Here is a 16,784-nt window from a genome sequence, read left to right as displayed (position 1 = left end):
CTTTCTCTCTCAATCTCTCCCCCTCTCTCTTTTCCTCCCCCTACTCAGCTCCACAAACCCCACACCCTTCTAACTCTGATGATGTGGATCATGAAAGCTTTGCAAACAAACAAGCAAACTCAGAGAGCATCAAAGCCCCCTCATTTCAATCTTGAGCTGCAAATATTCTCCTTTATCTAAGGCTAAGCTGAAGCTTCTAGAACTCATCCTTGCAGAAATGAGTCTTGATTTAAGATTTAGAAGCCAAGGAAGATTAAGGGATTCTGCTCATTTCATTCCTCCCTGGCTCCCACTTTGCTTCCTGTTTTCTCATGGGAAGTCCAAAGTCCTCTTCTGTTTTGTTTTTTTAGAACATCTTAGTACTTTCAGAAAACTTGTGGAGTGACAGTGGGTGGGATGGAGAACCTAACACCAACTTCCCAATAAATTTATGGAAATTGAATTTATACTTATGCATGGCATTTACATAATTCTTAATCAGTGCTTCAGGTTCCTTGAAAATCTAATTTGGGTTATCTCCAGTGGAGGGAATGTTGGAGGAATTCTGAATTATTAAAACTTCATTATCATCCCATTTTGCATATTCAAAGTATGGAGTCTCCTACAAGTCCCCCAAACAATTTGAGCCTAATAAATTGTTGGTTTTGTTTATTTCCACCGAAGGGAGTCTACAAATAGATATGTTTGTCTCGAATGGGAATAATGAACGTCATATGCAGATAATGGCGATTTCTTTAATCTGTTTTCTTTTTAAACTGTGGGCTGTTTTGAAAAGAATATCCATCTCAACCTTGCCACTGAGTTGGCAGGAAGTATTAAGGCTTACTTAATGTTGGTTAGGTTGTTTATTTAAGCCTATTCTAGTCTCCAACTCTGTTATTCTGCCTAACGACAATTAATCTTCCTTCCTTTCCTTCCATATGAGGTGCTAAAACATTAGTTCTTTGGAGGACTTCCACACACACACACACACACATATATAAGAAATATATGTGTGTTTTGTTCTGCACATTTCAATACTCCATATATTTTGACTTTCACAGTCCTGTCCACTCTTGAATTCAAGTTACGCTCAATTTACAACAGTTCATTTATTATTTATTTATTATTTATTATTTATTATTCAAATTTGTATACCGCCCTTCTCCTTTCGGACTCATTTAGTGACTGTCACAATATTGCGGTCCAACTTCAAGTAAGCTTTGATTTACAACCGCTTGTTTTGAGACCTTACCAAGTTACAAAGGAACTGAGAAAGGGGACTTGGTGCCATTTTTCACACTGATGATCCTTCCAGCATTCCCATGGCCATGTGATTTACATTGACAGCTGATTCACATTTATGTTGGTTGCAGTGTCCTGGGGGGGGAGATCACGTGTTCCTATTTTGCGACCCTCTGACCAGCAAAATGAATAAGGAAGCCGGATTCACTTAACAAGCATGTCGCTAACATAACAACTGCAGCGATTCACTTTCCAAAGGTGGCAAGAAAAGTCGTAAAATGAGGCAAAATTCGCTTAACGTATTTCTCACTTGGCAGCATAAATGTTGAGCTCAATCGTGGCCATAAAGTCAAGAACTGCCAAGATTAACAGATTAACAGAGTTGGAGGGGACCTTGCAAGTCATCGAGTCCAATCCCCTGCCCAAGCAGAACTATATGTATGTATGTATGTATGTGTATATATGTGTGTGTGTGTGTGTGTGTGTATGTATGTATGTATGTATGTGTGTGTGTGTATATATAGCGTTTTTCTATCAAGGCACCTGGTCTGCCCCAGCATGTGGGAGGGGGCATACTTCATCCTTTTCGCCTTTCAGCCCCAATCCAGGAGCCCTCAAGCAGTCACATTCACGACAAACCATTTTATACCAAATTTATATTTTGCTGATAAAGAAATAAAGGGAGACTAGAATAGATCTATTTCAAGCTATTTAGCTCTCATCAGCTAGCCATACCCTTACTTGGATTCAAACTTGGGCTGCCTGCATATTAGGTGATGCCTGATGAAGGGAGGAGAACTTGTGGCTCAGAGGTTAATTCAACTGCCTAACATGCAGGCAGCCCAAGTTCGAATTCGAGTAAGGGTATGGCTAGCTGATGAGAGCTAAATAGCTTGAAATAGATCTATACTAGTCTCCCTTTATTTCTTTACCAGCGAAATATAAATTATATATATATACAGTGTAATGTGTTCAATATGGAGCTGATTTTAGACATTCAGAATATATATTCTCGACTCTCCAACTGTCATAAATATGAGCCAGTTGCCAAATGTCTGGATTGTGATCACACAGCCATGGGGATGCTGCAGTGGTCATAAGTGTGAAAAATGGTCATAAGTCACGTCTTTCAGTGCCGTTGTAACTTTGAACAGCCACTAAACGAATTATCGTAAGTCAAGGACCACCTGTATAGGTGATTTTCTTCCACTGACAGGAATAAGTAGTCTAAAAAGTAGAGTAATAACCCTTGTGAGATGTTCCTGAATTGAAAAAAAACGGTCGTAAATCACTTTTTTCAGTACCATTGTAACTTCCAACGGTCACTAAACGAACGGTTTTAAATCAAGGACTCCCTGTATTATCCATTTTTGATTGAAATCAGAAAGCACGCCCAGTTCAAACCATGCATTTTCCGTCAAGCTCCGTCGATAATCTGTGAATTTACCAAATGGAGAATTTACGGCAGAAGAGAGAAATCCGATAACTGCATTTGGAGGGGACGTTCTTAAATTGCTTGGAATTCTTCAGTGATTGATTCTCCTAGAGAGCTGATCTCCCCCAAAAAATCTTTTCTCCCGGTGCCTCTCGCATTATGTATCTCATTACGTATCTCCACCTCAGTGTGTCCTTTCGATTGGATTACAGGGGCACACAGTTTATCTGTCTTTTCTCAAAAATCAATTTCAACTAAGAGCTGGCACAGGGCAGGGTCAATCAGCTTCCACCGTCTTAAGGCGCTGGGGGGAAAAAATCCGCCGAGTTTCATGTTGCTTTGTAGGGAGAATTCATTCATTCATTCATTCATTCATTCATTCGTTCGTTCGTTCGTTCGTTCGTTCATTCGTTCGTTCATTTCGTCAAGCATGTATTTTATGACAGAAACAAGTGTAAACATAATTATAAATACATGAAAAGGATATGAATAAAAGAAAACATTAGGACAGGGACGGTAGGCATGGGGTGACGTCTACAGTAGACAGTCTAAGATTAAAGTTTTGGGGATTTGGGGAAGAAACCACAGAGTCAGGTAGTGCATTCCAGGTGTTGACCACTCTGTTACTGAAGTCGTATTTTCTGCAGTCTAGTTTGGATCGGTTTACCATGACTTTGTATCTATTGTGTGCTCTTGTATTGTTTTGGTTGAAGCTGAAATATTCACTGGCTGGTAGGACATAGTAGCAGATGATTTTATGTACTATGCTTAGGTCAGACCGAAGACGGAGAAGTTCTAAGTTGTCTAAGCCCAAAATTTCAAGTCTGGTGGCATAAAGTATTTTGTTGCGAGCAGAGGAGTGGAGGACTCTTCTCGTGAAATAGCTCTGGACTCGTTCGATTGTATTAATGTCTGATATGCAGTGCGGGTTCCAGACAGATGAGCTGTATTCAAGAATTGGTCTGGCAAAAGTTTTGTATGCCCTAGTTTGCAGTTCAATATTACCGGAGAAGAAACTACAATTCAATTCAAAACACAATACAATTCAAACTGGAACTCAGGAGAATTTAGCTTTTCCTCGTTAATTCCCACTCGTCGGTTTTTGGTTTACATTTCTGTGGATAAGTGGCGCACCCTAGACAGATTTCAAAGGTCCACTTCCTCACTGCATGGCCAATGTCCACTTCGTCATAAAATTAAGATGATGACATGATAATATGAATGCCCGTTTTATCCCATATGATTTGACTACGGTGCAATTTTTCAGTTTAACACTTTTTTTATTGGGTTATAAAATAAAATAAGATTCAAAATAGGAAAGTAAATAGGAAAATGGTGGTCCTGTGGCCTGTTGGCTGCCGTCCCCTCCAGCAGCTGAATCAGAGAAGGAGGAGGAGGCATGGGAGTCAGGACCAGCATCAAGGCAACCTGGGAGCTCCGAGGGGGAAGAGGGAATGGAGTTGGCAGAGAGCGAGAGAGAGAGAGACAGAGGCAGAGCCTGGGCCATCCATCAGCCCTCAGATGGAGATTCCACAGCCCCCAGGTCTGGCGGTGGCTGATGAGGAAGAGGAGGAACAGCTGGGTCCAGTGCCTGACGCCCGAATGTGCAGAAGGCAGAGGAGAGGAGAGCAGTGGAAATCTATGGGACGGTCCTCGGGACAGAAGAGCCACCCCTGCTAGCGAAGCCCCACCCTAACTCTGGGGATAAAAGGCAGGGGGCGGAGATGAATAGATGTGGCAGACAACTATTCATCTCCCTGCAAGACAGACTTGTTAGCCTGCTGTGAGAGAGAAACTTTTTGCCGGGGCTGCTGGCGGTCCTAATAAAAGAATCTTTGAGTTAACTTCAGAGGGTTTGTCATATTTGAGGAGCTGGGTCAGAACAGGTGGGGGAGGAAGAGAAGGGAAGAAAAAAAGAAACATTGACTTCTGACTCTCTCTGTTGGAAAATAATTTTATCCCATGTTATTTACTTATAGATCAAATTATTGATTATTAATATATCAAATATATATCAAATTATTGTATTTTATTCCCAACTTCACTTTAAGTGGTTTTATGGGATTTTATTAATAATTTGTGTTTGGAACTCTGTATTTTGATGTGGCCTATGGGCTAATCAACTAAACTAAACTAAACTAAACTAAACTAAACTAAACATATTTCCCCGGGATCTTATATTAATTTTTGTTCCAAAAAGACGCATTAGGGCTTATTTTCCAGTTAGGTCTTAGTTTGGGGAAAATATGGTACTAAATGGTCATGTGCATGCCCACACCCATAATTCATTGTGCCCCGTCCCCCCATGCATGCGCATGCAACCCCCACCCCACACTTCCCCCATTTTTTGCACGTGATGGCACAGTGGGCCCGGTAGGCCCATTTTTCATCCTCCCAGGCTCCTAGAAAGGCTCTGGAGCCTGGGGAGAGTGAAAAACGGGCCTTCCGGTCCCACAGGAAGTCGGCAAATAGGCCGTTTCCAGCCTCCAGAGGGCCTCCAGGGGAAAGGGAAGGCTGTTTTTGTCCTCCCCAGACTCCTAGAAAGGCTCTGGAGACTGGGGAGAGTGAAAAATGGGCCTTCCGGTCCCACTGGAAGTCAGCAAATGGGCCGTTTCCAGTCTACGGAGGGCCTCCGGGGGATAGGGAAGGCTGTTTTTGTCCTCCCCAGGCTCCTAGAAAGTCTCTGGAGCCTGGGGAGAGTGAAAAACAGGCCTTCCGGTCCCACTGGAAGTCGGCAAATGGGCCGTTTCCAGCCTCCGGGGGATAGAGAAGGCCGTTTTTGTCCTCCCCGGGCTCCTAGAAAGGCTCTGGAGCCTGGGGAGAGTGAAAAATGGGCCTTCCCTACCCATCCCCCAGAGGCCGGAAACAGCCTGTTTCCCAACTTCTGGTGGGCCCAGAAGGCCCGAAAATATGTGTGCGCCAGAGCTGATCTAGGGCAATGCTTGCATGCCCATCGATATGGCTCCGTGTGCCACCTGTGGCATGCATGCCGTAGGTTCGTCATCACGGCCTTATATTATGAGCATCCTGAAAAATCATGCTAGGGTTTATTTTCCAGTTAGGGCTTATTTTCGGGAAAACAGGGTAGTAACTTGGATTAAATTTTGATGGGACGCCAAAAGACAGTCCATTCCACCTCCTTCCAGGCTCTTTCCTTCGTTATTACTCTTAATTACAGATGTAATTTAGATTGCAATTGTAAATCAATAGTTCATTACGCTACTGCAAGAGGCAGCACATTTTTTTTCTCCCATTGGTTGCTAAAAAAATTTGTTTAATTTCTCTGCTGTCCAGCCTCCCTTGAGGTCTTTCAGTCTCCTGTTCCTCATTTATTAGGACAAACCTCACCTTGTGTCTTAGGAAATGAAAGTGCCAAAAGCAATTTAGTGACTACACTCCTTTTAAATTAAAGCACTAGCTATGAACACAGTGGGAATTTATTTTTTCGCCATAGCGTCTTCAATACACAGCACTGGTCATATGTGTTACTCAAATTGTATTGAGTAGAGCAGGCATAAAGCTGATAATTCAATAAGATACTTATAATTCATCTTACTATATATAGTATATTCATTATACATCTTATTGAAAGATATAAAATGCGTCAAATCGTTCTATCCTATTTTTTTAAAAATAGTTTGTATTTTCTTCTTCTTCTTCTTCTTCTTCTTCTTCTTCTTCTTCTTCTTCTTCTTCTTTTCTTTCTTTCTTTCTTTCTTTCTTTCTTTCTTTCTTTCTTTCTTTCTTTTTGACATGCACATTCATTTATAGCCTTGTATTTCTTTGTTCTTTTTTTTTTGTTTTTTTCCTGCAAAATCTGACTGGCTTAAATGGCTTGAGCTCCCTCTGTTTCATCATGGAGATTTCCCACAAACACCCCCGCCCCCCATCTGCTTAAGCAAATAAATAATGGATCCGCTTTGAAAAACCACTTGATAATAAAATAAAATGAGATCTCTGTCTAAATGAGAGCCTCGCTGAACACAGCTGCGGTTTCATTAACCATTTCTGGCAGGTAATAGTTGTTTCCAAAATATTAAGACTTCCCAAGGAGACTTATTATTACCCTGTTGGAAATAATAAGAGAATTAAACTGATGGAAAACTGGGCCAAATGAATCTGAATTCTTAGGAAAAGATTGTTAAAAAGGGGTCCTTTGCTTGGGAAAATGATATTTAATTAAAATCGAAAGGCCTGTTTGGTGGGTTGGAAGATCTGAAGAAGCTTTTTGGAGGAGAAGTGAAACGTCTTCAAAGAAAACCCAGAAAGTCCAGTTGCCTCTTTGAAAAAAAATAAAATAAAAAAGCACTTTTGTGACATTAGTAACTGAATTTAAACATACGTGGGAAAAATACATCTGACAAAAATTACATAGAATGAAATAAAGTATAAAATAATTCTTGATAACTTATAACTCAGATGATTATTGTCTACATCAAGGTTTCCCAACATAGCGCAGCTGACTGGGGAATTCTGGGAGTTAATTTTTACTACCGGTTCTGTGGCCACGGCTTGGTGGGTGTGGCTTGGTGGGCATGGCAGGGGAAGGATACTGCAAAATCCCCATTCCCACCCCACTCCTGGGACAGGTTACTGCAAAATCCCCATTCCCTCCTCACTCCTGGGGAAGGATACTGCAAAATCCCCATTCCCTCCCCACCCCACTAACCTGCTTTTCAGCTCCGTTCTCCTGTACAAGGCAACAAAAGATCAGCTGGGAGGCAGCAATAGACCCACCATGCCGATCAGCTGGGAGGCAGCGAATAGATCGATTGGATGCCCCAGCCTTACAGGCTAGGCCTCCCTGGAGTCCTCTGGGAGCAAAAATGGGCCAGGGGGGCACTGTACCTCCTGTGCCCCATTTTGGGCCTAGTAGGCCTCAAAATGGGGTGCAGGGGGGGACTCCTGGAAGGGGTGGGACCAGGCAGCAATTTTAACTTACCGTCTGAATCCCACCAATGTCTGTATTGTCTCTCCAGAATTTTGGAAAATAATTTTTCTTACTCTGTTTGCAGCTATTGATAGGCTAAATTTAGGAACTTCAACATGTAGCCATATAGTAAAAGGAGAATGATATTAATTTCCATTATTTTTATTTTCCCATGATTTGGGATGACACACAGAAACTCTTTAAATAGAGAATTTTAAAACAAAAACAAAAACATCCTCTTGGAGACATTTCATTCTCTGCTCAAAATTTTAATTACCTTTCTTCTTCCATTCTTACCATTTTCCATATTTTCAGCTTCTAATTTAATTATGGCTGGTTTTTTTGGACAAGCATTGAAATTGTACTATTTTTGCCCATAATTCTGTCCTGCGTTACAGGTTTTCATTTGAGAAACCAATCACCACAAATAATTAAGCATCTTCCAAATAAAAAAGAATAAGGACATAAAATAAGCAGGGGGATTTTGCTTGCAATTTATTTCCTTCTCATTTTCTGTAATGGTATTTAAATTTTAGAGGTGACATAATAATCTCCTATATTTATGGCCCTACAGAAAAAGCTAATTTGAAAATCCATACCGTAATTTACATCTCCTACAAGAAGAGTCTAATGGAATGCAGTCTGTTTTGAACGAATCTAGGAATTAGTGCTTTTTCTGACCAAAATCAAATATTTTTACACCTTTTCTATTATTATTATTATTTACTTTATTCATTAAATATGAAACTCAGTCACTGAACATTAAAAAATGCATCACAAATACCACTGACTGGTGCTAATGGTTGATACGGGTTGCTGCCAGCGTCCTAGGTATCAACCAAGTACCTTCTTAAGATGTACGATGTTCCAAGTAGCACAATTTTTTGCAGTTCCACTAGTATTATTGCAGGAAACTGCAATTTGTTGATGTATCTTATAAAATTCTTGGACATGGTACCAAGTGCCCCAATGACAATGGGTATCACTGTTACATGTTTCATCCATAGGCGTGTAGTTTTGATGGCCAGGTCGCGATATTTCGTGATTTTTTCCAGTTCTTTTTCTTCGACTCTGGCGTCTCCTGGTACCGCGATCTCAATAAATTGTACGTTTCGGTTTTCGACAACTGTGATGTCTGGCGTGTCATGTTCCAAGTGACGATCCGTCTGTATTTGAAAGTCCCACAAGATCTTCACCTTCTCATTTTCTATAACTTTTTCCACTTTGTGTTCCCATGATTTTTTGGATACAGGAAAGTCGTATTTTTTACATAATGACCAGTGGATTAATTTAGCAACTCGGTCGTGTCTAACTTTGTGTGATTTTGCTGCATTCACATATTAAATGTGAGACAGTTTCGACTTTGTTGTTGCAAAGTTGGCAGTTTGGATTGTCGGTGGATTTTTGTATCTTTGCTTTTGTGGCATTAGTTTGTAGTGCTTGTTCTTGAGCAGCGAGTATTAAACCTTCCGTTTCTTTCTTGATGGTTCCCATCTTAAGCCATGCCCATGTCAAGTTGTCACCACATTTTCCTTCTACATTTTTTAAGTGCTGTCCATGCAAAGCTTTGGTTTTCCATCTGTTTAATCTGTCATCCAGCTGTTTTTCCTTATATTCTGTCTCTATTATTATTATTATTATTATTTAATCTTTGGTGAGATTCACAGCCTTTGAGGCAGGTTAATAGCTCAGCAGCTCGAGTCCTAACCAAGGGCCTAGGAACTGTTAAGGAATCGTCGGAGGATGTAAGCTGTTCCGAGTAAGGTGATTTTTTGTAGAGTCAAAATGTTCAAGTCCGGCAAATTTAGAATTTCTAAATAGCGGAGTAGCCCTTTGGGTATTGCTCAAAGGGCTCCAATTACAATCGGACAACACACGATTTCTTTTTCCACAGTCGCTCAACTTCAATTTGCAAGTCCCGGTACTTTGTGATTTTTTCTTGCTGCTCATCTTCAATCTGTGATGATGATGATGATGATGATGATGATGATGATGATTATCACCAAGTATGCATTTATGTATTAACAACTGAAATAAATAGATTCCTAAGACTGCAGTTTTATGCATTCTTCTGGACCGACTGCATGTAATGAAAGTTAGATAAGTTATGCAAATGTATGAGCCGAAGTAAATTGAGTTGCCTAATACAGCCTCCTTTGAATGCATATCTCAAAAAAATGGGAACCTATCATTCTTCAGAGGTTGGGTCCCACCATCGCTCACCAGTGCAGAAGCTGCTGCGAAATAAATTATTTGTTTTATGTATTAATCAAACTTACATCTTCCTCCGAGATGGTATTCAGCCGGTTCGTACTGGTTCAGGCGAACCGTAGTGGAGATCGCAGGTGGGCTTCCTCACCTGTATGCTGTCCTATTTAGGGATACTTTTGGGGCCAGGCGCATGCGCTAAAGGCACATGAGCAAGCAAAGCACATGTGCAAAAGGCTAGGCGGACTCGGGGAAGGCGCGCGCCCACGAAGCAAGCATGTGCGCGCACAGCAAATCGATCGTAAGAATATTGGAAACTCAACGCTGATCTTCCTACAATCTTGGACAGTCTCTGGCCAGTTCACAAGATGTAACATAATATCAACACAACAATACATAACAATAGTAATAATATTTTTTAAAAAAAACACTCACAAAAATGTACAATCCAAACTTTTAACCCTCAAGCTCTCTCTGGAAAAGCGTCATTTTTAGCTGCTTGTGGAAGTGTTCAGAATAAAATAACAAGAGTTGGAAAGGACCCTGGAGGTCTTCTACTCCAACCACCTGCTCAAAGCAAGAGACCAAGTCGGGGACTTCCTGTACTACACCCCCTTTTAGGGTGATCGTTATGAGCAAAAGAGCCTGAAAGCACCTTATGCTAGACTGCTCCCCCAAAAAAACCAAGAATGACATCTGGATTAGTTCCTTTATTGGTGTTGGCCTACAGACAGAATCTTGCCAGATTAAAGCAACTGTCTGCATAACTCTAGCTACAGTAGTGGCCAAAATTGTGGAAACCTTTTGGGAAAAGATATATTTTCTAAAACTAGCTAATAACCAGGGGTGAAATCCAGCAGGTTCTGACAGGTTATGGAGAACCGGTAGCGGAAATTTTGAGCAGTTTGGAGAACCGGCAAATACCACCTCTGGCTGGCCCCATGAGTGGGGTGGGAATGGGGATTTTGCAGTATCCTTCCCCCTGCCATGCCCACCAAGCCACACCACGCCCACCAAGTCACACCCACAGAACCGGTAGTAAAAAAATTTGGATTTCACCACTGCATTATATCATAATGTTATTATATTATTAACATGAGGGTGATGAATGGGGATTTTGTTGTATCCTCCCCACTCCTGTGGGGATGGGGAATGGGGATTTTGCAGTATCCTTCCCACAGGAGTGGAGTGGGATTGGAGATTTTGCAGTATCCTTCCCCTGCCACGCCCACCAAGCCACACCACGCACACCAAGTCACGCCCACAGAACCGGTAGTAAAAAAAAATTGGATTTCACCACTGCTATATACCATTTCCATTCTCCAAAGCACCTGAAGGCAAGATTAGAAACAATGGAGGGAAACTAATCAAGGAGAGAAGCAACCTGGAATTGAGGAGAAACTTCCTAACAGTGAGGGGAATTAACCAGTGGAACAGCTTGCCACCAGACAACAATTAATCAGTGGAACGACTTCCCTCCAGAAGTTGTGGATGCTTCATCGTTGAAGGTATATAAGAAAAGACTGGATAGCCATTTGGCTGGAATAGTACAAGGTCTCCTGTTTGAGCAGGGGGTTGGACTAGAAGACCTCCAAGGTCCCTTCCAACTCTGTTATTCCGTTATTTCAGACAAACAGCTGTCCAGTCTCTTCTTAAATATCTCCAACTTCTGGAGGCAAGTCGTTGCAGGGATTAATTATTCTCACTGTCAGAAAATTCCTCCTACCTTTATTTATTTTTTTATTTTTTTATAAATAACTCAGAGCACCTGAAAAAGTATAAGAAGAATATATCCCTTTTAGTGTCAATATCTTAATTCTTTTTTTTTTCCCTGAAAACTGTTACAGAAATAATACCGTTGTAATGATCGTACAGGCGATTGTGCCAACTAAAAATTGGGCAAGATCTATTTAGTTTTTGCGCATAGTTTAAAGTACCATTTTAGATTTTAAATTTTATTTCATACCGTAGGCCTTATTTTAATCGTGATGAGATTCTGACCCGATTAAGCAAACCCACTAAAAATAAAGAAGCTTATACTATTGAAAACAAAATCAATTTACTTCAAGGCTTGGTCATCATTAGTGTGTATTTCACAAAAGCACCCTTTGTAAGTTAATACAGATCAAAAGTAATAAGAGAATAAAATACGAAGGGAAGATCTTTCTGAAAGCTTTATAGTAACTTTCAATTTGTGTTTTGTTGGGTGGTTTTCCTTTTTCATCTCTAAGTTAAATTCAGAAGTGAAAGCTTAAGTGATAGAGAGATAGATAAAATTATTCAGAATTAATTAATGATATTTTAGGAAACCACAATCCTCAGGAGAGTTTATTTATCTCCATCATACCCGTCTACTCTTTCTTCCGTGATACCCTCCTCTCTCTTTTGTTATTTTCTTCAAAGTAGTCAATAAATGAAAAAGAAAAAAATTATGCATAAAAAGAAAGGATGTCCGCTCCTTGATCTACTGTAAATTGCGAAGAACTGTAATCTTTACCTAGATGTAAATATTATACCGTTTAGGCCTTGAAAGCTAATGAAAACATGTTTTCTACAAAAAAAAAAAGCTTTGTAGATAATTTAAACATCCCAATTTGTATGAAATTTTTTATTTGGAAAAGTTAACTTTCTGGCTTTTAAAGTATGTTGTCATCAGGGCTAAGTTTTAGATAAGTAGATGTTAGTTAGATGAAGGTGGCTACTTCATTCTCAGATCCCTCTCTCTCCCTCCCTCCCTCTCTCTGTCTCCCTCCCTCCCTTTCTCAGTCTCTCTCTTTCCCTCCCTCTCTCTTTCCCTCCCTCCATTTGTCTCTCTCTTTCCCTCCCTCCCTCCCTCCCTGTCTCTCTCTCTCTCCCTCCCTCCCCTCTCTCCCTCCTTCCCTCTGTCTCTCTCCCTCCCACTCTCGTTCTCTCCCTCCCTCCCTCTCTCTCTCCCTCCCTCCCTCCCTCCATCCTGTCCCTCTCTGTCTCTATCCTTCCCTCCATCCCTCTCTCTCCCTCTCCCTCTCTCTCCCTCCCTCTCTCTCTCTCCCTCCCTCCATCTCTCTCCCTTCCTCCCTCTCTCTCCCTCCCTTCCTCCCTCTCCCTCCCTCTCTCTCTCCCTCCATCTCTCTCCCTCCCTCTCCCTCTCTCTCCCTCCCTTCCTCCCTCTCCCTCCCTGTCTCTGTCTCCTTCCCTCCCTGTCTCTGTCTCCCTCCCTCTCTCCCTCCCGCTCCCTCTCTCTGTCTCTATCTTTCCCTCCTTCTCTCTGTCTTTCTCTCCCTCCCTCCCTCTCTGTGTCTTCCTCTCTCCCTCAGTCTCTCCCCCTTTCTCTCTCTCCCTCCCTCTCTCTGTCCCCCTGTCTCCCTTCCCGCTCTCTCTTCCTCCCTCTCTCCCTCCCTCCCTCTCTCACTCTCTCACTCTCTCCCTCCCTCTGTCTCTCTCTCTCTCCCTCCCTCTCTCTCTCTCCCTGACTCTCCCTCTCCCACTCCCTCCCCCCCACTCTTAATTTATATTTACTGAACTTTTTCATATAATAGTAACAAACCAAGGTGGGGGGGAGCCATAAAATCAAAAGAAAAGGAAAAGGAAACCAAAGAAGCTTATAGATGGCTTTTGACCTTCTTCCCAACAGATAATTACAATTTTATTGTCTTCTTCCACCTTAAATAATTTATAGTCTTCCTTTACACACACACACACACCCATTTCGTTTTCATCTTTCTTAGTCTTCAAATCCATAAATCATTGGTTTTTTTTCTTCTTCTTCTTCTTCTTCTTTCAGCAATACGTCCATCTAACTCTTCCAGACTTTTTTTTTAAAAATGTGGTTTTTGTTCTCTCTGGCCAAACAGATCAGGTTTTCCATTTCTGTAGTTGCACGACCCATCTATTTTAGGAATTTCTTTATTTCCATCCTTGCCCATAAAAACATTTTGAAAATTGCTACCATGCACGATGTCAATTTATCATGATCCCCTCCTCCAAATCCGTTATCCATAAATGCCAATAAAAAGAATTCTGGTTTCTTAGCAACATTAATCTTTAAAAACCTTTGTATCATTATATGATTGTCCCATCCAGAATTTCTCAAGTTTTCTCACAATTTTACCATGTCTGATAAAATATCTTGTCATACTTTTCACTTTTCCACTGCTGGTTTGAAATACTTCTATATGTTTTTGATAATTTCCCTGGTGTCATATACCAACAGTACATCATAGAAGTTTTCTTCTGAATTACAACAGAGTGTAAATCTAATCCCAGTTACCCATATTCACTCCCTCAAGAAAAGCCCTCAAATAGCAAAGTATTTGGATTTAGCTACTGTTTGGATAGTTGAAGAAATTTGACAGACTTTAAGCTACTGCATATAAATGGAGACCAAACCCTACTCCCTTTTAGCACTGATGATGTTATTGACATGGGTAATGAAATGTCTGCAAGAAAACAACCAAGCTTAGAGAATACCAAGAACCCCAAAGTTCAATCCTGAGCTCCAAATATTCTCTCCTACTATTGAAATTTGATACACATTAGAGAATTTCCTGTAATTTGCTTTCTGTAAAAAGACTCTGCTATGAAATTGTATTTTCCTAAAAATGTTTGTATGTATGAAAGGAAGTAAAATCTTCTCTGCAGTGACTGTACAAGCCTTTGAGAGAGAAGAATTAATGACCCTTCATCTTTACTTTTAGAAAATTCTGTTTATATATAGCACCAAAGAGCAAAAAAGGTACAGTCACCATGTGCTTTACTGCTCAACTGTTTAACTGTAACAAGAAACAGGAAACGTAGAACAAAAGAGCATAGAGTTTATGTCATAGATCCAAACTTGTATTGTATTGTATTTGTTTATTGAATAGCCCGAAGGAACCAAACTTGTAAACACTGCCATCTACTGGCTGAATATTGCTGTAGTAGTTGTTGAATAGAAATACATTCCAACAATGAATTCCAAAATTTACTGTATACAGGCTTATATTTTATAGTTTAGAATATTTATCATAATTAGAAATGTGGTATATAGTCCATAGATTATGAAGTCGGAGTTTAGGTAAAGGTAAAGGCTCCCCTCGCACATATGTGCTAGTGATTCCTGACTCTAGGGGGCGGTGCTCATCTCCATTTCAAAGCCGAAGAGCCAGCGCTGTCCGGAGACATCTCCGTGGTCATGTGGCCGGCATGACTCAATGCCAAAGGCACACAGAACGCTGTTACTTTCCCACCAAAGGTGGTCCCTATTTTTCTACTTGCATTTTTTATGTACTTTCGAACTGCTAGGTTGGCAGAAACTGGGACAAGTAATGGGAGCTCACCCCATTGCATGGCACTAGGGATTCGAACTGCTGAACTGCTGACCTTTTGATCGACAAGCTCAGCATCTTAGCCACTGAGCCACAGCGTCCCTTTTGTCAGAGTTTAGCTCATCGTAAATCAACTTACTACATTGACTTCTAAAATCCCTAACTCAAGTTTCTTTTATTAGAGTTTCAGAAATCAAGATAGCAAGTTCATAAAACTATAGAAAATTTAATTTAGAGGTAAACAATATCTCGACGTGCTTTGCAAAGCCCATGGCTTATTTTCATTGCCGGTGTAGGTTTTATAGATCTCAGCAAAGGATGTAGAATTTGTGCTTCTAAATAGGTTGCCGTGCTGCAAATTTGGATTCAGTTTTATCGAGACGTATTGGGCAGAATTATGATTAAGATCTTTTTCCACAGAATATAATGAGATGTAGAAAACAGGTTGGTAGGTCAGCCTTTCGTAGATTGGGAGCTTCTGCCTCGGATTGCTTCAATTTAGATTGATTACACATGTTTTAACTGAAGGGTTTATTAAATAAAGAACGAAGGAGTAAGGTTAGGAGAGAAAGGGGCTTAGTAAAAATATTTCAAAAACTTCCTGCTTTACTTAGAACGTTTCTAGGAAGTTTTATTACAATGTCTCCATTTAGGTAATCCATTGGTGTTCAGTTCTCCTGCAAGCAGGGGTGAAATCTAGCAGGTTCTGAGAAGGTACTGGAGAACCGGTAGCGGAAATTTTGAGCAGTTCAGAGAACCGGTAGCGGAAATTTTGAGTAGTTCGGAGAACCGGTAGCAGAAATTTTGAGCAGTTCAGAGAACCGGTAGCGGAAATTTTGAGCAGTTCAGAGAACCGGTAGCGGAAATTTTGAGTAGTTCGGAGAACCGGTAGCAGAAATTTTGAGCAGTTCAGAGAACCGGTAGCGGAAATTTTGAGTAGTTGAGAGAATCGGTAGCAGAAATTTTGAGCAGTTCAGAGAACCAGTAGTGGAAATTTTGAGTCGTTCAGAGAACTGGCAAATACCACCTCTGGCTGGCCCCAGAGTGGGGTGGGAATGGGGATTTTGCAATATCCTTCTCCCAGGAGTGGGGAAGGAATGGAGACTTTGCAGTATCCTTCTCCCAGGAGTGGGGAGAGAATGGGGATTTTGCAGTATTCTTCCCCCAGGAGTGGGGAGTGAATGGAGACTTTGCAGTATCCTTCCCCTACCACACCCACCAAGCCACGCCCACCAAGCCATACCACGCCCACCAAGCCAAGCCCACAGAACCGGTAGTATAAAAAAAAATTGGATTTCACCACTGCCTGCAAGATAAATACCTTATAATATATTGAGTAAACGTTCCTGACTAACATTGTTCTCTATAACTCTAAAATCTAACTCTAAATCAGAATTACAGCTCGTCCTCAATTTATGACCATTCGTTCATCAATTCAAAGTCCTGAAGCGCCCTAAGCTCCGCATAAAGATTGCTTGCAACGGGAGAGCTGAGATTGCATCGGTGCCTTGCTTAAGGACAGCAACAATTTAATGATCATAATTCTGGAATCAATTGCGGTCATAAATCAAGGGACAAAGAACATCAAGCTTCGGATGTCCATGGAAGCATCTTCTCTACATCAATCCAGTGAAGATGTAAATTCTTCTTCCCTGTAATTCTATTTCTGTCGTATTTCTCCTTTCAGCCTCTCCCTGGGTAG

At 41.0% G+C, this 16,784-nt stretch overlaps 1 protein-coding gene across 4 annotated transcripts in view; it reads left to right on the top strand.

The window, feature by feature from the left end:
• Window positions 1–16,784, top strand: part of CACNA2D1 (calcium voltage-gated channel auxiliary subunit alpha2delta 1) — a 335,884-nt gene that overhangs the window by 220,218 nt on the left and 98,882 nt on the right. For all 4 annotated transcript variants that reach the window (XM_087873415.1, XM_087873413.1, XM_087873412.1 and 1 more), the window contains exon 8: window positions 16,770–16,784. This exon is cut by the window's right edge and continues 55 nt beyond it. In XM_087873415.1, the coding sequence (XP_087729541.1) occupies window positions 16,770–16,784 (15 nt within the window). The remainder of the gene's footprint in view (window positions 1–16,769) is intronic.

The sequence above is a fragment of the Pantherophis guttatus genome, chromosome 7, assembly GCF_059756535.1.
Source record: "Pantherophis guttatus breed Tessera chromosome 7, ASM5975653v1, whole genome shotgun sequence".
NCBI classification, from domain to species: Eukaryota; Metazoa; Chordata; class Lepidosauria; order Squamata; family Colubridae; genus Pantherophis; species Pantherophis guttatus.
This window is presented reverse-complemented; position numbering and strand designations above follow the sequence as displayed.